The sequence below is a fragment of the Cetorhinus maximus genome, chromosome 17, assembly GCF_964194155.1.
Source record: "Cetorhinus maximus chromosome 17, sCetMax3.hap1.1, whole genome shotgun sequence".
NCBI lineage: Eukaryota > Metazoa > Chordata > Chondrichthyes > Lamniformes > Cetorhinidae > Cetorhinus > Cetorhinus maximus.
In genome coordinates, this window is record NC_135895.1 from 95,480,547 (window position 1) to 95,502,598 (window position 22,052).

Sequence of the window (22,052 nt, forward strand, 5' to 3'; positions counted from 1 at the left end):
GTGAGCTAGTACTCTGAGCTTTTTGAAGTGAGCTAGTACTCTGAGCTTTTTGAAGTGAGTTAGTACTCCGAGCTTTTTGAAGTGAGCTAGTACTCTGAGCTTTTTGATGTGAGGTAGTACTCTGAGCTTTTTGAAGTGAGCTAGTACTCTGAGCTTTTTGAAGTGAGCTAGTACTCTGAGCTTTTTGAAGTGAGCTAGTACTCTGAGCTTTCTGAAGTGAGCTAGTACTCTGAGCTTTTTGATGTGAGGTAGTACTCTGAGCTTTTTGAAGTGAGCTAGTACTCTGAGCTTTTTGAAGTGAGCTAGTACTCTGAGCTTTTTGAAGTGAGCTAGTACTCTGAGCTTTTTGAAGTGAGCTAGTACTCTGAGCTTTTTGAAGTGAGCTAGTACTCTGAGCTTTCTGAAGTGAGCTAGTACTCTGAGCTTTTTGAAGTGAGCTAGTACTCTGAGCTTTTTGAAGTGAGCTAGTAATCTGAGCTTTCTGAAGTGAGCTAGTACTCTGACCTTTTTGAAGTGAGCTAGTACTCTGAGCTTTCTGAAGTGAGCTAGTACTCTGAGCTTTTTGAAGTGAGTTAGTACTCTGAGCTTTTTGAAGTGAGCTAGTACTCTGAGCTTTTTGAAGTGAGCTAGTACTCTGAGCTTTCTGAAGTGATCTAGTACTCTGAGCTTTCTGAAGTGAGCTAGTACTCAGCTTTTTGAAGTGAGGTAGTACTCTGAGCTTTCTGAAGTGAGCTAGTACTCTGAGCTTTTTGAAGTGAGCTAGTACTCTGAGCTTTTTGAAGTGAGCTAGCACTCTGAGCTTTTTGAAGTGAGCTAGTACTCTGAGCTTTTTGAAGTGAGCTAGTACTCTGAGCTTTTTTGAATAACAATTTTTTGCCATGGAAAGTGCAAGATTTCCCCAAAGGATGAGCTTGGTAGATGTGATAGTAAAGCCATACAAAGAATGCCCCAGGCACAACTCCTGATCTGTTCTGAGTTAGCTGATCTCAACCTGGGTAGAAAGGAGAGAGGGCGGCTACAATTGGTCTCACTGCCCTTGAGCTAAAAAGGAAAAATGCGTGAAGATTCTCTCTCCTGAGCGTTATCTGATGACACCTGTGGACAAGGGCATGTGTCTGTGTGAAGGTGATGACAGGATTGGGTCTCAGCTATTAAGTCCTTCGTGACCGAATAGCACTAGCTGCCCAGGCTCAGACATGAAGAGTGGTTCCTTGGCTGAGGCACCAGTGTTATATACGGTACTTGCATGTTGTTAATTGCACACCCAATAGCCCCTGTTGGGGGAAATTGCATTGTGTAAATTGTACTTCAATGTTTCCTCTTGTACTTGCTCTGTTATTCTTTGACAGAATATTCTAGAGAGTCTGAAAATAAAAGCAGCTAGTTAATACCACACCAACACCTGTGGCTATTTGGACATAACATGGAAAGTTGCCTAACGTAAGTCAGATTACTATTTGCTTTCATAGGAACAGGAGTGGTCCATCAAGCCTATTGCATCATTCAGTTGGATCGTGGATGATCCTACCTTAACTCTATTTCACCACCTTTGTTCTATAAGCCTTGACAACATTTCGCAACAAAAATCTATCAACTTCAACCTTTAAACAGTTTCAGGAGAGTAGCATATAAAATTGAAGTAAAAGACGCATAAAAAATGTGCTACAAACTTCAGCTTAGATACTATTTTAAGCAAGCACATTCTTTCACAGTCACTGGCCGTTCCATAAAGTCGGAAAAGAAAGATGAGTTCGTAGTTCAGGTTGGGACCTTCATCCGCTTACAGATTTTTGACACAGGCATAATATATTATAACAGCAAAAAAAAGTAACCTGGTGTCAGGGTGGGGTGTGGTCAGCCCGGTACTGTCGTGGGATGAACTCGGGCAGGCGTTGATGTGATTTCCTGAATGAATCACTGGCTCCAATCTGGCTGTTGCTATTGGCTCATTCCTCATGGCATGGTTCATCTCATCCCTCTTGCTGGCCAGAGCATAACATGGGCTGTATCCACCGTTTGCTGTAATAACATGAAAGGCAACTAGTGTGAGATTCCTTCCTCCGCACAAATCCAGAAATAAGAACGCTGCATTTCTAATCTACACAGCTACATCTCGGTTTGTTCAAAGAACTGAGTTGAATTTACTTGCCCCTCCTTCAGAATAAGCTGGGGAAGCTTGTTAACTTTAATTTCAATTCACGAGGTAAGAACACAAGCAACTCAATGGTTCAGAGTGTCTAACGTGTTCTTGAGTCGTATGGAACTTGAAGTGCCCAGGTTCCGCCTCCCATCTGATCTCACCTGTGGCAGCAGTAGGAATGCTACAACTGCCCTCAATACCCTAGGTGAGAGCACAGAGAAAGGTCACTCAGAACGCCCGCTCCTACCTAGTAACTCGTGCTGCAGTACACGTGTGTGAATGCTTGGTGAGGAAAGAATCTAAAACCAGAGAACTGGCTTTTGGATCTTAAATAGGCAGACGGGCAGCACCATGAAATCATGCCCTATTGTATGTCAGTGTCATCAGGAAAGGAGAAAAGAAAAGCAGGAGGACAATAAAATGAACGCACACCACTGCGTGCCTCATAACAGTGTGCACATGAGCAACGCACTATTCAAAATATAATCCAAGCAGTCAGGGTGAGATAGCATTAATCTATCCATAATGTTTTTACAAAATCTTTTATGTGATCATTTTATTATTACTAAATGCACAAACACACGTTCAATACTTCCTACATACACTCATTTTATTGTACAAGATACTTATGCTGATGATGTAAATGTAATTGGGCTTGATCTGTGAACACAGAATTGAAGGTCACGTGTTTAAAACTATCATCAAGGCCTGAATCTTCTGGTCGGTGTGCATGGGGCGGGGCCCGCTCGCCGACACGTAAAATGACGCGCGGTGACATCGGGCGTGCGTCCTGACATCACCGCGTGTCATTCTGATCTTCAGTTCAGCGGGCGTGCACGCCAAGCGGTCAAAGGCCTATTAAGGCCACTATTGAACTAACTGAAGCAGTTACCTTCACATTTATCATGAAACCTCATCCACGGGCGGAAGGAAGTTTCATGAAGTGTTTATAAATCTAATAAAATTTTTAATTAAAATTCATTGACATGTCCCAGCTCATGTGACACTGTTACATGAAGGGACATGTATGAATAATTTTTTCCATTCTTTTTTTGAAGTTTTGACAATGAAAATAATCTCCCTGAGGCAGCTCCGTGCCTCAGGGAGATTTCTGCGCTCTTTCGTGTGCATAAGCGAAAGAGCGCAGGCCCTGACTCTCCCTCCTCCCCCCCGCCCGCACAGGGAGCACTCAGTGCCCGCCCAGGTAAAATGGCGGCGCGCAGCCGAACACGGGCGGTGATCAGCTGCACACCCGCCTGCGCCTGCTCAGCCCCCCGACCGGGAGAAAATTCTCCCCCAAGTGAAAGTATCCTTTCTTTTCCACAGATGGAACACAACATAAATTCTAATTCATCTACAGCCCTGCGCCCATGTCCTGTCCCACACTAAGTCCAGCTCACTTATCACTTCTCTCATCGCTGATTTTTGTTGCTTCCCATCCCTACATGCCTTAACTCCAAAACATTTGTCTAAAAATTTCTCCTCTGAAAACTACGTCTTGGTTGAGTCCGCTATTGTTCCAACTTTAGGTAACGACATACTCCCACCCCTCCGACTTTTCACCCACCTTCCCTAATTGTCCTCATATTCCTAGCTGAGTCCGGCCCTGGACCATGAAAAATTTAGGACATTTTGCTACGCTAAAGGTGCTATATAAATGTAGACTGCTGTGATTGTAGTGCATATGTAGCTGAGGTTGAGATAATTACCTCCTTCAAATATCTGTTCAGGGAAGAGATTAAAAACTGTAGGAATAGATATCGATTTTACTGATGAAACGTGACATTCCTGTGCTGTTGTATAAGGAGGGAATGGGGCATGTTGTCTATAGGGAGCAGTAGGGTAGTATTGATTGGTGGATCTGTAAAGATGCCTGAGTATTCTGCTTTTGTTGATTACCTCAGTACGTAAGGAAATACTGAAGCAGAATTTGTTTCAGGAGATTTAAAATTTGGGATACAGTCCATTATAGGACAGACTGTGGGCTTGGACGGCCAAATTGCCCTTTCTCATTCCATTCTTTCTTATGAAAATAAATGTAACTTTTAATACCGTCAAGGGTTTTTAAAACTTCACAGATCGTCATAGTTAGAAGGTATATTAATAGCCATGCACAAATAGAGGGAGCTTTTCAGAAAAAATATTTAGCGTAATTTTTTAAACAACATTATTTTGGGAAAATTATTCTGACTTGAGACATGCGATTAAGCTTGGCACAGGGCATAAAGCAGCCACATTGTAATACAGGAATAGATTTTTCTGTTCATTAACAGCCGGAGCTGCTGACTTCTCAAAACAAAAATCAATCTAGCTATAACAGAGCACTGAGTGTGCAGGGGCTCTGCGCTCCAATAGTTCAGAGGAATTGGCAGGTCACACAGTAATTTCATCATGGCACCACACTAGTCCATCAAGGTATAGTGTCAGTCAATGAAAAGAGACTTGTGTCTGCAACCCAACTTGGGGTACTGGGGATACATCCAGCATTCCACTTGTTTACCTGGAATGTTTAACGTTACTTTGGAAATATATCTAAAAACACAAAACACAATGCATTTAGCAATTAATAAATATAAAGATAGACATAGCAACAATCCAGGAAAGCAATTACAGGCTGATACAGCTATCATGTTTTGTGGTTTTGTGATGTGAACGTCACAGGTGAGGCCAACATTTATTGCCATTCTCTAAGTGCCCTTGAGAAGGTGGTGATGAGCCACCTTCATGAACCACTGTAGTCCATGTGGTGTGTGGTACTTCCTGTAGCGATTTGATAAATGGCTTGCTGGGCCAATTCAAAGGGCAGGTAACAGTCAGCTGCATTGCTGTGGATCTGGAACCACGTGAAGGCCAGGCCTATGAAGGACAGTAGATTTCCTCCCCCAAGAGACATTAGTGAACCAGGTGGGTTTTTACAATAACCTGGAAGTTTTGTGATCATTATTAATGAGACTAATATTTTATTAAATTTATTAATTAATTGAATTTAAATTCACCCCACTGCTGTGGTGGTATTTGCACTCATGTCTCCAGGACATTATCTAGCCCTCTTTATTACTAGTCCAGTAACACCATGTTGCAGCCCCTTGTCAACACCAGTGCAACAAGGAAAGCTGCAACTTGTTTCTACTCCAGAGAACTGTTACGACAGATTCAGAATGGCTGAACATTGAAATTATTAACATACTTGTGACTGTCTCTTCAGTACAAATTTTAAAATATAATTTCTTAAATCCCTCAGTCTTCCCTTTGTTTACAGATTTTTAAAACCCAAACTTGCCATTATTCAACCACGACAACTCGATTCCGCCCCACCTGCTGAAACCCTCATCCATGACCTTGTTACCTCAAGAACTGACAATTCAAGCACACTCCTGACTGACCTCCCATATTCCACCCTCCGTAAACTTGAGGTCATCCAAAATTCTGCTGCTCATGTCCAAATTCCGATCACCTATTAACCCTGCACTCACTGATCTACACTGGATCCTGGTTAAGCAACACCTCGATTTTAAAATTCTCACCCTTGTTTTCAAATCCCACAATGGCCTTGCCCCTCCCTATCTCCCTAATCCCCTCCAGGCCTGCAAGCTCCAAATTATCTGTGTTCCTCTAATTCTGGCCTCTTAAAAATCTCCGCTTTAACTGCTCCACCATTGGTGGCCTTCAGCTACCTAGGTGCTAAGCTCTGGAATTACCTCCCTAAAACTCTCCACCTCTCTTCCTCACTTTCCTCCTTTGGGATACTCAGAAAAACCTTCCTCTTTCACCAAGGTTTAGGTCATCTGCCCTAATATCTCCTTATGTGGCTCAATGTCATTTTTTTATAATACCTCTGCGAAGCACCCTTGGCCATTTTATTATGTTAAAGATGCTATATATATATATATATATCAAGTTGTTGTTGATTGGCCTCATCTTCTGTCTTGCTCTTTTCTACTGCAATGGTACAAACCTTGGCCCATCAGTGAACTTAATGATTTGAAATAAACTTAAGTGTAAGGATATTGACATGTGCACCATGAATATGACATCACTAAACACTTGTTTCTCCATGCTGGGTCCAACGGTTTTTTCTCAAATGTGATACAAGTCGTCATGGAAAGACCATCACCTCCAAATCACACATCATCCTGCCTTAAAAATGTAGTGCCGTTCCTTCATAATCGCTGGGACAAAATCCCCTGTCCAACACCACTGTGCAAGTGCCATCACTAACAAGGATTGCAGCAAGTTCACCAAGAAGGCCCACCATCAACGTTTCAAAGTAATGAGGAATAAGCGACATGGTCTTGGCCACATCCTGAAAATAATTTTTTTTTTTAAAGTCTCACCTTAATTGTTGTTCCATGATGGCCCCTTCCAATTTGACATAAGTTCAGCATAAAAATCCTGACATAATAAAGCTTAATCACCCTCCTATTTAGCTGCTTTACATCCCAAAAAGTACAGGTTGTGATGGCAATGGGTAGCTGGAAATAGTGCAGCAGCTGCAGAACCTCCCCCAGTGCTTTATGACATCATAATGTCTGATATACTATGGATTCTTCCACATGTGGAAAGAATCACACAATCGAAGTCACTTCCACCATTTCTCTTACTTGAAGATCTCAATCTCTTGCATATTTTGACTATACTTGCAATTCCTCATTGTTGTCTTGGTTCCTCTCAGTGGAGAAAGGAAGCAGAGTTATGGAGGTAGAGCTATCCCAGCAAGCAAAGCATCTGTGAAAGCCTTCCAATAAAAGCACTGGACTTACAGTTTTGCACGGAGCCTCGGCAATGCTGTGGATTGTCAACATAAACTAAGCAGCCAGGGTGAGGCAGTGTTATTTCATGCACCTTACGCAAGTGCTCTGAATAATAAGCCTCTTAGGATGATAGGCAATGGAAAGAGAAATGTCACAGAATGCACTAAGGATCCTTTTCTAAAGGTGAGGCTAAAGCTCATCATTGGAAAAGAGTGAATGGAGCACTACTCCACTCCAGCCCGCAACGTCCTGACAGTGCTTGACATTGCCAAATTTGCTAAAATGTTCCATTCCAAGCATGACGTCCTTCAGCTTATGAACACAAAGACTGACCACCTAAAAGAAAATCATGACAAAAAAAAAGGAAACTTTGAGCACTGTCTATCTATGTCTGGAACCTGAGTTTGAATCCAGCCAACACCGTCTGGTGATGCCTCCATTCTTTCCTTACAACTATTACTGTCCTAGGTGTAATAATTCAGTTCCTACTATAAATCATTCAGCAGCACACTGATGTTAGTTCAACAATCTTACTCAGGAAGTTTACAAGACTGGACGAGAAATAGAAAAGAAAAATCCCACTAGTACAATTCTCAGTTTAGGGTATGAATTGGGGTGTGAATCTCAACTAAAGATCCATCTTGAGGCTCAGTGCTGTCACAGGGCATAAAAAGGAACAAATGATTCGAGTCCCATATAACACCACTCCTCACTTTGACTCTATTTTTTTTTTCTCCACGATTCCATAAATATGTAAAAATCAAACACAGTTTACTCAGAGAATGGAATTACAACTCAGGAACAAATTGTCCCTTATTATGGCGTGCAACAAATGCAGGAAAGTACTCTGTAATTTAGGTCTTTTTCTTGAGTTTTTGTTTTATACAACTGGTTCTTTAGAAAATAATAAGCCCTTGGTTTTATAAATCCTGGGGCAGAATTTTCCTGCCGTCGGAGGGGGGAAATTCAGGAGCGGGCACGCCTCCGATCAGTGCCCCCGATTGTGGGCGTGCCGCCATTTTACGTGGGCACAAAAGAGCACACTGATCTCCCTGAGGCTAAGTGCTGCCTCAGGGAGATCGGCTCCACAATAAAAAATCTTAAAAACAGAAAAAAAAATTTCCCTGACACATCCCCTCGTGACACTGTCACATGAGTTGGGACATGTCCATCACTTTTAAATACACTTTTAGTAAATTTTTAATAACCCACATCCCGCCCGTGGATGAGGTTTCATGCTTTTTTCAACGCCCGCCAGGGCTCCCGGCCTGCCCGCCAACCTTAAGGTTAGACGGGCAGGTCCACTAATTACTTTAATGACTTTGTCAATGGCCTCAATTGGCCACTGACAGGTCGGCGGGCGCACAGCTGATTCGGCTGAGCCCCCGCCTACCTGAAAATTTAAATGAGGCAGGGTGACATCAGGAGTTCTGCCCGACGTCATTTTACATGTCAGCGAGCGGACCCCACCCCCCCGATCAGGAAATCCTGGCCTTAAACTGTTGGTTGCCATTTCCACATTTTTTTTCTGTCTATCTTATACCCCAGGTAAATTTCACAAAAACGTTTTTCTTTCATAACTTGGAACAGCCAATGTGATTCATAATACTTAACAGCGTAACAGTGTTAATTGTATATGAATCCACCTTCACTTGGTTTCAATCCTGTTAATTCACCTGTTAATCAGAGCTGTTCTGTCCAAACCAATTTTGAGATTTTCAGTCTTCCAAGTAAAAAAGATTCTGTCACAAGATCTCCCACTGACTCAGACAGTATGCTGGCCTATATTTATCCCTTAACCAACATAAAAAAGAAGCTGGTCATTATCACATTGTTGTTTGTGGGACCTTGCTGTGCTTAGATTTGTTGTTGTGTTTCCTATATTAACAACAATAACTACATTTCAAAAATCCTTAATTGGCTGTAAAACTCCGGGGAATGTCCTGAGGTTATGATAGTCACTATATAAATGCAAGGCCTGAAATTTTCAGTTGGTGGGCGGGCTGGGTGGGAGCAGGCACCATTTTCTGCAGACTGGCCAATTAAGGCCCACCCAGCGTAAGACATGAACAATAGCGCTCAGCGCTACCTGTGCGGGCGGGGGGAGGAGGGAGAGTCGGGGCCATGCACGAAAGAGCGCTTCAATCTCCCTGAGGCACGGAGCTGCCTCAGGGAGATTGAAGTGCTTTTGAAATAAATAAATAAATGGACTAAAAATTTAATTAAACATGTCCCCCTCATGTGACTGAGTCATATGGGATGGGACATGTTTTCATATTTCAGAAAATTTTAAAAATTATTGAATAAAAGCTTTAGGAAACCTCATCCGGCTCGTGGATGAGGTTTCCTAAAAAACGTAAAGGCCACTTGGCCTTTTCACCTGCCCGCCAACCATAAAGTTGGATGGTCAGCGCAAAGTTGACCTTAATTACTTCCTTAATGGCCTTCATAGGCCGTTTAAATATTGCCAGGCGCACAGCCAAGTCCGGCTTGCGCCCGCTGAACGAAGCATCGCGAGACAGCGCAACGACATCGGGACGCCCACCTGACATCATCGCGTTGGCGTGTCGGGCCCACCCTCGCACGCTGACTGAAAAATTCAGGCCCAAGTTCTTTCTCGTTCTTTCCAAGTGCACACACACTGTAGAATTGAGCTGTACAGGCACAGTCTGTGCTGAGTTAGCTGATATTGGTTGAGACTGCAGCTGGAGTGCTGCAATTGTGTTTAATGTCCCCGGGCAAGAGAAGATGAAAATCAGCCAGGCTGATTCTTCCCACCTCCTTCTGGAAAGTCCATTTGTGTACATACCATGTGAGGGCAGGCTCAGGTTGTTCCATATTGACCTCCATATCATACAGCCTGCCAGCAACCAATGTCTAGTCTCAGATGTGAAGAATGTCCACTTGGATGTGGAACTGGAGACTGACCAACACCCATGGTACTGCACTCAAAACATGAGTCATGGTCTTCAATACAGAAAATTGTCAGGAAAAAGTGTTGTTGTACATTAAGGGTCCTCGCCCAGGACAGATGGAGAGGATTCTCCTGAGCAATACGTCATTACACGATTGATTTTACATCTGGTTTGATGCAGAACAAAAAAAAAATCTATAATTCTGAAAAGGTCAACGCGTCTCTCAATAAAAATGGATTTCCTTGGATTTGAACGTTACAAATTCAAATCAACGGCATAGTCAGAATAGAGTGCACCAAGGTCTATGCTCAGGGATAGCACACACTGCTTACACACACACTGTGAAACACAGAAGACAAAGACCATTCTGCAGGGCTGAGGGTTTGCATTACGTGAAGAGTAAAATGCAAGACCTACCGACTTCTTATTTATAGAGGAATCCTACATTCATCATTTTTTCCTGAACTATACTGTTAGAAGTCAGTCTGGCATTTTGTCTTTTGAACTTATAACTAAGTTTTACAATAAATCATGCTATGATAGAGTCAGTTTTTAAAGGTTGACCTATTTCCCTTTAACTTCACAATTGAAAGGCACAGGCAATATGATCCACTGTAATAACAGAGAGAATAAATCACAAACCATTTAATCCTTCCACTATTCTATGGGCAGGATTTTACCGTCGGTGAGTGGGGCTTGCCGAGGCATACGATGACGCGGGATGATGTCGGGCGGAACTCCCGACGTCACCGCGCCCCATTTAAATTTTCAGGAAGGCGGGGGCGCAGCAAAATCAGCTGTGCGCCCGCCGACCTGTCAATAGCCAATTGAGGCCATTGACAGGATCAATTAAGCGATTAAAGGACCTGCCCGTCCAACCTTAAGGTTGGCGGGCAGGCCAGGAGCCCCAGCGTCAAACAGAGAAAACATGAAACCTCATCCATCGGCGGGATGAGGTTTCATGTAGGGTTTTTAAAATTTTAATAAAGTTGTTATGGAAATTATGAACATGTCCCAACTCATGTAACATTGTCACATGAGGGGACATGTAAGGGATTTTTTTCTCTCTATTTTTAATATTTTTTTACAGTAGAGCCGATCTCCCTGAGGCAGCCCTTAACCTCAGGGAGATGAGAGCGCACTCTCGATTTTAGGGATTCCCCCCATTAACACAGGGAGCGCATAACATTTCCCCGGACATCACGCCGGGCGGGCCTTAATTGGCCCACTCGCGCAAAATGGCAGCACGGCCCACGATTGGCTCAGCTCCGCCCGCCTGACGAATGGAAAGTTCAGCCCTATCAGTTTTTTTTTTAAATACACACTTTCTACAGAACTAATTATTCATACACTAACTGAACTCCAATGACATTCCCCATGAACAAAAATAAAAACATTATATCACAGCTTGTTTGTTACTCTTTCAGATTTTTTGTCATCCATCAATTTTTCTCTCTTTTTCAATGCCTCTCACCCAGATATTGCTGACACTGTCTTTCCTTCTCTGACCCTTGTCTTCTTTCTTCCTCCGTATTTTGTTAAGAAAATTAATCTTTGAATAAATCTAAATTTAGTTAGAGCTGTGACTATTCTTGCAAATATCTTTCAGAAAATTTGCATAGATATCTATGAACATTATTTTACCTGATCTCATTCCTGGATTATCTCCCAATGAGTTACCATGTAGCCTAAGAGACCAGAGTGACTGCTCGCAAATCCTCCTGGACACTAACTCTACCAAATCACAGAACACTTGGGCTCAAGCATTGCAGCAATAACACATTGTGGCAGTGTCTCAAGACCCTGGTCTGGATTGCATGGCAGGGGCAAGTCTGGGCCTAGGGAGTGAAGTAAAGGCAGGCCTTGGCCAAAGGAGGAGTTAAACAGGGGAAGAACAGCCTCCGACCTGATGATTAGAGCAGGACTAGCTAAGGTCTTGAGGAGTGAAGCAGGTTTGGTGCTGGACAGCAGGGCAGACTTGCAGGCCTGATATGTACAGGGGGAGAGAAGAGGAAGCAGGGGATGGTGCTGTTTAACAGTCAAAAAAACCCAAAAGTATTGGTCTCCATGGAGGAGATTGGGGAGGAGGAGCATGGGATAAATTGTGGATGGACCATGAAGATGATTAAGAGAAGAAGATTGCAGGGGGCTCATGGAGAAGAAAATCATGGGACAGGCCATGGAGGAGTTTGTGTAAGTCCGCGGAAATTAGCACAGTTTATGAAGGAAATGGGAGGGTAGGCGGGGAGATCACAGGCCAGGAAGGACATGGGGAGAGAATCAAGACATTGGGAACGGCATCAGGACATGGGGAAGGCTGTGCTCCAATCACTGTGGAGGTTAATAAGGTTAACTTGGTGGGTCAAGGGAAGCACACATTCTCCTCCTGGCCCACAAGCAGTGCTGGAAAGGCGCTTAGCTGTTCCACCCATGGATCCATTTTTGAAGCCCAGGAAACCCAGACAGCCTGTGTTAAAATTGAAACACAAATAAAATCTTAGGCACACACCCTCATTAAGATAATTAAATGAGGGATCTGCCTCCTCAGAGCGGTTTGGTTGCCCGTTGACTGGGACCTTAGCAGCAGGCAGGAAATGGCAAGAGGTGAGGAAGTGCGTGGTCAGCAAGACAAAAGTAAGGAAGCTGGGCCCCTGTCTACCTGGGAAGAGAGAGGATAGGTTCCCAGTTTGACCAAGCGTGCAGAACCTGGCCTAAAGCAGGAGGAAATATGATCACTGTCTTTATTGTGATGCTTGTATCTGATTGGCTCATGTTAATCATATAATCATAATCACCATATGATTCTACAGGACCAATCAACTTTCACAACAGAAACACTCAAAGCACTCAGGGCACCAGAGTCAGATTTTACAATTATATCAATATTTTTTCCTGTACAAGCTCAATTTCTTATTTTGTGTTTCTATCACCAATCACACTTAGCTTATTAATGTAACCAAGATACCCACCGCTTTTGTAATACGGTGCTGTGGCATCATATTAGAAGAAGGACATTGGACAGTAAGAGGAACCAAACACCCAACATCAACACCCTCTGGGTCACCATTGACCAGAAACTTAAATGGACCAGCCATATAAATACTGTGGCCATAAGTAGGTCAGAGGCTGGGTATTCTGTGATGAGCAACTCACCTGCTGACTTCCTAAAGCTGTTTCACCACCTACAAGGCACAACTCAGGGGAATGATAGAATATATTTCTCTTGCCTAGATGAGTGAAGTTCCAACAACACACAACAAGCTCAACATCATCCAGGACAAAGTAACCTGCTTGATTGGCATGTAGAAACAGAAGTAGGCCATTAGCCCCTCAATGCTGTTTCGGTTATTCAATGAGATCATGGCTAATCTGTGACCTTTGCCCCATATCCCTTAGTACCTTTGGTTAACAAAAACCTATCCATCTCAGTTTTAAATTTAACAACTAGCATCAAATGATGTTTATAGAAGAGAGTTCCAAATCCTACAATCCTTTGTGTGAAGAAATGTTTCTTAACTTCGCTTTGGAAGGCCTGGCTCTAAATTTTAGACCATGCACCGGAGTCTGAAGCTCCCCAACCAGTGGATATAGTGCTATCTGCTTCTCTTAATATCTTGAAAATTTTGATCAAATCGCCTCTTAATCTTATAAATTTAAGGGAATACAACCCTAGTTTGTTTAATCTCTCCTTGTAGTTTAACCCTTGGAAACAGGTAGTATTTTATTAATGCTATGCAGCACTCCCTCCAAGGCCCATTTATTCTTCCTTAAGTGTGGTGTCCAGAACTGTCACATTATTCCTGGTCTGACCAGGCCTTTGAATAGCTGAAGCATTACTTCCAACCCCTGGTATGCTCATCCTTGAGATATGAAGACGAGCATTTCATTAGCCTTTTTTGATTATTTTCTGTACCTGTTCATGACATTTTAATTATCTGTGTACCCAAACCCCCAAGCATCTTTGGACCCCCACAGTTAATAGCATTTCACCATTTAGAAAGTACCCTGTTCTGTCCTTTTTGTGTCCAAAGCGGATGATCTCACATTTGCCTACACTGAAATCCATCTGCTACAGTATTGCTATTCATTTAATCTATCACAGACCCCAGGGGGCAGAAGTCCCGCCAAGAGCTGCTGGCAAATCAGAGGCCAGCAGCTATTTTGTACTCAGCAGTGTCAAAGGGGAGGTGTTGGCCGCTGTCGGTACTGCACCCACCCCAAGCCTCAGATTGAGGAGGGACCCAGGCACAGCTGATTGATGGCAGGATGGGATACGTAGGTTCGGGTCACAGGCGAGGGGTGGAGAGGGGTCCACAGCAACAGTAGTGGATGGTTCTCAGCGGGCCCCTCTTCCTGACGCTGCATCACTCGATTAGGCACTGAGCTCCTCTGAACAAGGGACTCCCCCTGGGAGCCCGCAGGCAAACACCAGGCAGGTTGAGGCCCTTAAGCAGACATTAATTGCCCAGTTAAGAGCTTAAATTGACCCCGGGACAGGAAGGCCTTCCACGGGCCTTCGCACCACAGACTTAATAGGAGTGGAGGTGGAAAGGTCGTGGTGTCCCCACCCACCACCATCCCGCCAGATTAAATCAAACTTGCTACGGGGAGGGCACAAGATTCCACCCTCTCTTTCCTCCCTAACTTGGTCAATAATTTGCCTTCAATTCCATGAGGTTCAATTTTAGCCATGAGGGGAGTCCAAATGGAAGTCCATATAAGTAACATCCATTGACATTCCCTGTCCATTACTTTTGTCACCTCTTCAAAAATTTCAGTCAACTTTGTCAAGCATAAGCTATCCTTTACAAATTAATGTTGGTTCACTGTGTTCATTTGTGCGTATAATTAATAATTAAGACCCCAAAGCATCCTCCTGTGGAACACCATTCATTATATTTATTTAATTGAAGAAGCTTCTCAGTCCCGAGCAGAAATTTCCTTCCAACCCGCTCCCACCCCAGACCATCACTGGCTGCTTCCTTTCACGTAAATAGCAGAAGCCGTGGGGCCTGGATCCTTACCATTTTTCCTCACCACTTACTGCTGCGTCCTGAGGCCAGCTCATGGAATGCTGAAGTGAGCCCCAGGAAGCAAAGGTAAAGGCCCAGAGGTCCCTCTGTTGAATGGAGAGAGACTCCTCTCCCTGCATCAGCCACAGGGTTTTGCCAGTTGAAGGACCTCGGTCTCTGTCAAGGTCTGCAACTGGTCTTCATTTCAGATTTTTGATGCACTATCCTTCCCAGATACCACTGCAGCCAGTGCTGTCGAGTGAAAGGCAACCTCCTAATGGCGGAAAAATATATCCAGTACGCATATGTGATAAGCCCAGCGCTGAAAAATGAGTCGGGGATGCGAAGGATAAGAACTCGTGTGGAATTCATGCCCCCATCAGAGCTCCACCCCAAAAAGGAGCATCCTACCTTGTATATCTGCAGGGACCTTAGATATGAAGGACAATACAGATGAACTCAATCCTGTCCACACCTGACTTCATTGTGTCCATAACTACCAGCAGTGGTGACTGAACAACAACCGGGAGTAATAATCTGATTGATTTCCCCCTTCACTAGCCAAGAAATGGTGAGGCCAATTGTAGCTCCTATAATGCTTCCCCAACTGAGATCAGTTTATTCATTGCATCCCCAACTGAGATCAGTTTATTCATTGCACATTGGAAACTGAACTTGCACTTTGGCTCCATCTCCACACAGCAAAACTTTTTTTTTTAATTTCAGGGGAATTCTACATATAAACTCATTATGTTGTGTGTTTCCATTTTGATTTATAAACATCACTAGATCACAGGCAGACCACAACCCATGCAGCCAAAATTATAATCAGATTTTCTGTTTCCCACAGATTTAACACCTTTAGGGGAAAAGCCCTACTGGTTTCCTACTGGCTATCAATCACTCAACTGAAACCAGCAAATAGAATTGTTTGGTCAGTCATCAAAAATAAAACAACAGCTTTTGTCTCTCCTCATGTGAAGCCAAAATATTATGGAAATGTCAGCTGATTTCAGAAAAAAATTCCCCAAAGTTGATGAAATCGCATACTCACTTCCCAGATTCATTCAGCGCTAGGATTCAGCTCCTCAGCTCCAGGATACATGACCTCCCCTTTCCCTATGTCCTCACTGGATTGGATTCAGGCTTCATTGCATGTCTCCTACTCTAACTTGTTCTTTCCTATCACCTCAAAACTATGGAACTCCTTTTCTCTCTCAATATAGCCATTTCCCCATAATCCTCGGGCTTGTAAAGTCTAATGTCAACACCAAGAAGAATTGTCACTGCAGTGTGTAGGGAAATGCTGCAGCCATTCTGCACACAACAAGCTTCCATAAACAACAATGTGATAAGTGACCAAAAATTCTGTTTTTTGGTGGTGTTGGATAATGGATAAATATGGTCCCAAGTCACCGAAATTCTCTGCTCCTTTTTGAATAGTGCCATGGGATCTTTTACAACTTTCTGCAAGGGTTGACATCTTGGATTAACATCTCATCTGAAAGACAGCACCTCAGACAGTTCAGCACTCCCTCAGTACTGTCCTGAAGACAGTACCTCTAAAAACGCAGTGGTCTCTCTGTACTGCCTAGATTATGTGCTCAAGTCTCTAGAGCAGGACTTGACCTCTGACCTAACTGACTCAGAAGCCACTGAGTCAAGGCTGATATCTAAATTCATGATTTATGTTGATCACGCTCAAATACAGTCAGCTTTGGGGCTGAATAGTCTTTCTGTACACACAATAGCCCTTTGGGCATGCTACCAAAGGTCTGTCAACACCACTGACAGATACTGCCTCCAGGAGGGGCGGGTAATATACTGGAGGCAATAACAAAATTCCTCAATATAAAACTGAGCAGCTACTCCAACAATCCTGAAGGTTAATTGGATTGCTCTATATAAATGTGCCCCAACAATAAAATGTTGGAACACTGCCTGAGATCCTATCAGAGAGAAGGATAAGAGTTCATTTATTGTGACTAATCAAACGCCGATATTAAGCCATAAATTACAATCACTGGTACCTATAAAAATATGTAGAATAACAAAGGCATTCGTTACAAGAAAGAGATGTGTTACTCACCTGCAAGATGGTGACCGCTATACACAGCATCTGCATCAAGTTTACAATTAATTCTGTCTGCTCTAAGCTACTTTCTAATTTAGTAAATATCACCTTTAGACTATGTTCCAGATTGTGCTCTTGCGTCTGGCACTGCGGCTAGCTGAGACGTGAAACAGATTTTCCATTAGCAGTAGTTAACAATTAAACAAGCTAAACGCTTAAGCGTACATGAAGTAAACAGACTGAATTGAAGCTGGGATTGACAAAGGAACTGCGGGATAGACTCTCACTAAATAGAACTCAAAATTATGACAGTTGAAATGCTACTTTCCTAAAACAATTAATTTACTAGTTGATGTTATGAAAGCGAAATCGGCATTAACGTGTTGAAAATGTTGATCTGATTCAAAGTGGCCTGCAGAAAATGCTGTAAAGGAGGAGAAATGAATTGCGGGCTGTGAAAAGGCAGAGTGTATGGGCAGAATTTTGCCCTGGATGGGGGTGCTTGGCGGGGGTGGGCAGGGGTGGTCGGGAAGCTGGCCGCAGCCCGCAATCGGCACCACCCCACAATTTTACGCAGTTAAGGCCCGCCCTGCGTGGAACGCGAGCGGCAGCGCTCAATGCTGCCTGTGCGGGCAGGGGGAGGAGGGCGAGTGGGCCTAGTGCAAACTTTGCTCACGCATGCGAAAGAGTGCTTCAATCTCCCTGGGGTACGGAGCTGCCTCAGGGAGATGAAGCGCTGTTTGAAAAAAAAAAACGAAGAGAATAAAAATGTCATAAAATATGTCCCCTCATGTGACTCTATCACATGAGCAGGGACATGCTTTTAATTCAAGTATAAAATTTTAATTTTAGTTTTATTTGCTTTAGGAAACCTCATCCCGCCCATGGATGAGGTTTCCTAAAAAATGCAAAGGCCGCTTAGCGTTTTCACCTGCCCGTCAACTGTAAGGTTGGATGGGCAGCGTAAATTTGAAATTAATGACCTTGTTAATGGCCTTAAAAGGCCCTTTAATTGTCGAAATATCACGGGACTACTGGATGACATCGAGCCGCTCGCCCAACGTCATCGCGCATCATTTTACACTCGGCCGGGTCGGGCGCGTGCCCACTGAGCTCAATATTCTGCCCTTTCAGCCCAGCGTTCAGTCAACTTCCGTACGGCACTAAAGACCAGCAGCTGATGAAGGCACAGGAGCTGAGATTGAAACATGCAAAAGAGACTGATGGGTATCACCCGTGCAAATAACAGGATCAACATTGAAGTAATAAGGAGGTGTGGGTAACTGCTAGGATTTTGGGAAGGCCAAAGCATATATGCTGCACGGTTGAAGATCAGCACCCTCAGAGATTGAGGGAAAGAATTGCATGTGGAACTGCACTTGTGAGGCTGCAAACAGGAAGATGTGACAGGAGATTGACAATAGGCAGACATGTACTAGGAGCTGGCAACGGACAGTAAAAGTTGCCAGACATTGTGAATCTGACAACCGCCTCAAAATAAAAGAACAAAAATAGAACATTTAGAAAAAATTCAATGTGATCAGCAGGCAGAGGAAACGGATCAAACCATTTGAGAGAGAATGGCTGTGAGCAGCTTCTGTAACTGTGAAGGGTTCACACCTATAGCAGAGTTTCAGTACAGTGCATGAGATAAGTTAAACGACTTTGCTTAATTAGGTAAGGAGGGTCGTGTTTTTTTCCAAGTGTATTTATTTTTGGAGGGAGGGTGTTGAGTACAAAATATATGTTATGAGATCCATGTAAAAATGTCAAGGACCTGATCCCCAAACGACGTTTAGTTTGGGGTATTGCCAGGCCAAGGTGACTCAATTCAGTTTGCATTTAATTGACAAAGTGCAGAAACACAGCAAAACGTTATATCATATGCTATTGAAAGCTCATGGAAAATGAGCTCAAATTCCTGAATTTTAATGCTAATGTGCTTTCACTCTTCAATGAGTAGCATTCACCATTTTGATTTGGCCAATAAAGTAACAAACAAGCCAGAAAACAGATGCTTGGTGCAGAATGGGAACATTTGAATTTTAGGAAAGTTTGCATTTGATGATGGGATGGTGCAATGAGTTAAGACAGTGTAGCCTTCTAATCCCTGGTACCAGGTTCAAATCTGACTTGGACTGATAAAGTGAACGTCTGAGGGCAGAACAGCACTTATGGGAAATACGTTTGAACAATCTTGACACAGATTCATGTGTGCGTCACTCAGGATAGGTAGTGAAACAAATTAAAACATATAATCTGAAGCTGGGTTCAAGTAGAGTCAGTTTTACTGTACATCGAACTGCTATACCTGAACCTATGAGTGCTTGGTGCTAATGTTAGTGCCCAAAATTGGTAAGTATTCCTATACTAATCAATCTTGTACCACGCATTTGTGTGATCAGTTTTTTCAGGTGTACAACAGCCTTGAATAGGTGACCTGGGTATGGTGGGGGGGGGGGCCGCCAAAAAAGTAAATGAAATATGTGAGCAGGAGTGTTTCTTCTGGGTTCACATTGAAACCGCATGCCCTTTCCAGCTGCTCCCTCCCCCAAGGTCTCCCAACCTCCCGGACTCACAGTGCCCGGTGGCTAACGTTCAACTTCCTCATGCACAATGCACTGCCTCTCGGGGTGCAACAGGCACCCATAGTACATCAGGTGAATCCTGATGGCACGAGAGGGAGCAATTGCGCATGCTGCTACTGATCAGCATCAGTGAGGTGGTTCAAATTTGTCACGAGGTGTGTGCCTGACGTGGACCAATTTCTATGTAGGATGCTGTGAGAACATAGAAGCTTGTGGTACAACCTCAGGGTGCAGATGACAACTAGAAATACTTACATTCTCCGTCACAGTTTACAATATCATCAGGTTTCCTGTTTCCACAATTTGTAAGGTTCCTCTGACAAACAGCACATATGATTAATGAGGTAGATTAGAGTGGAGGGGGTCGGGGTATGGAGGGCAGGGCTTGGCTTTCAGTGGGGGCGACCCTCCTTGCCGCCAGCAGGGCCCTCTGTGGGGCACAACATGCCTGATCATGAGGGCCCCCTGCAGCTGAGCCCACAGCAGACCTCCAGGGTGTAAATACCAGCAGTAGTGGGATGAGGCCCTTATGTGGACCTTAATTGGTCCATTAAGGGCCTCAATTGACTTAGGGGCAGGGATGTCAACCTGGACCTTCCACACCTCTGACTTCTCTGGGGGGAGGAAAGGCTCTCCACCCAAGGCTTTCCCACCCGATTACATAGTGCTCCCCCCACCATCACCTCCCAACCCACTCCTGGGTAAGGGGTCATTAAATTCTCATTATGTACAAAGCAAAGTTCCCACTATTTTGACATAAATGATGACAAGTGGCAAGTACCACTCACACTACACAAGTGTAAGGCAAAGACCATCTCCAACAAGGGAGAATCTAACCATTGCCCCCTGATGTTCAATGCAATTACCATCACTGAATCCCCCTCTATCAACATCCTGGGGGCTTACCATTGACCAGAAACTGAACTGGACTAGCCATATAAATACTGTGGCTACAAGAGCAGGTCAGAGGCTAGGAATCCTGTGACAAGTTATTCATCTCTTGACTCCCCAAAGCCTGTCCACCATCTACAAGGCACAAGTCAAGAGTATGATGGAATACTCTCCGCTTGCCTGGATGAGTGCAGCTCCCACAACCCTCAAGAAGCTTGACACCGTCCAGGACAAAGCAGCCCGGTTGATTGGCAACCCTCCACAAACATTCATTCCCTCCACCACCGACGAACAGTAGCAGCAGTGTGTACCATCTACAAGGTGCGTTGCAGAAACTCACCAAGGCTCCTTAGGCAGCACCTTCCAAACCCACAATTGCTACCATCTAGAAGGACAAGGGAGCAGATACATGGGAACACCACCACCTGGACGTTCCCCTCCAAGCCACTCACAAACTTGACATGGAAATATATCGCCATTCCTTCTCTGTCACTGGGTCAAAATCCTGGAATCCCCTCCCTAACACCACTGTGGATGAACACACACAACAGGACTGCAGCGGTTCAAGAGGGCAGCTCACCACCACCTTTTCAAGGACAATAAATGTGGCCTATCCAGTGACGCCCACATCCATAAAATGAATTTAAAATATACCTTAGCCTCAAACTCAAAAAGCATCACAGCAGCACCAGTCATCTTTAAGGTGTAGCCGAGTGAACACAAGAAATAGGAGCAGGTGTAGGCCGTATGGCTTGTCGAGACTGCTCTGCCATTCAATACGATCACAGCTGATCTTGGACTTCAACTCCATTTTCCTGCCAGCCCCTATATCCCTTAATTCCCTGAGAGACCAAAAATCTGTTGTAACAAACTTGATGTACCGGACAGGTTTCTTACTTGAAACAGAACTTTATCACAGAGCTCTTGTAAAAGCTACAGGCTTGAACCAGGTCCACAACTAGGAAGCCCCGCCCCTAAGATTACCCACACTTAGGGCTGATTCATCAGTACAATCACATGACCCCTAAAGGCAGTAGGAAAGGTTATACCTACAATCACTACATTTCCTCCCCCTTTAGTTTATTTTTACATTTCTTATTTACAAAGAATATCTTAATCACGACAGATACATATACACATAGGTCATGTAATTAAAGATTAAGTCCCTGAGGTGGTTTTCTAATTCGGTTAGGGCGACGCAGCTCTATGACTTAAGATTCTCCCACTGGATCGACATGACCAGGAATGGCAGCGTCAGGGACATCCTTAAACAATGGCAGTTCAGGATTAGGTAATTCAACTGACGCATCAGGTATGTCTATTCCAGGTCGGTCTGTCACCTCAGGGATTAAAGGTTCGACATCACTTACAGGCGGAATAGTTGGTTGTTGGAATATCTCTCTACTCCTTAAATGATCCACATGTTTGCAAACAATCCGGTCTTCCACTTCCACTTGGAATGACGAAGGTGCAATTTCAGAGACAATTGTACCAGGAACCTAACTAGGACCATTTCCAAAATTCTGCACGAAAACTGTACCTCCGACAGTAAATTTTCGGGCTTTGCTATGAATATCATTATTCAATTTCTGACTACTCTGGTTCTCCTCTACCTTCCCCGCTAAGTTTGGAAACACCAGACTCAACCTTGTATGAAGGCAGTGTTTCATCAGTAATTCAG

General features: G+C 43.9%; 1 protein-coding gene across 1 annotated transcript in view; it reads right to left on the reverse strand.

Moving 5' to 3' along the window:
* Positions 1–22,052, reverse strand: part of LOC144692608 (zinc finger protein GLIS1-like) — a 470,450-nt gene that overhangs the window by 251,493 nt on the left and 196,905 nt on the right. The window contains exon 3 of the mRNA XM_078561640.1: positions 1,833–2,019. Coding sequence (XP_078417766.1) covers positions 1,833–2,019 — 187 coding nt within the window. The remainder of the gene's footprint in view (positions 1–1,832; positions 2,020–22,052) is intronic.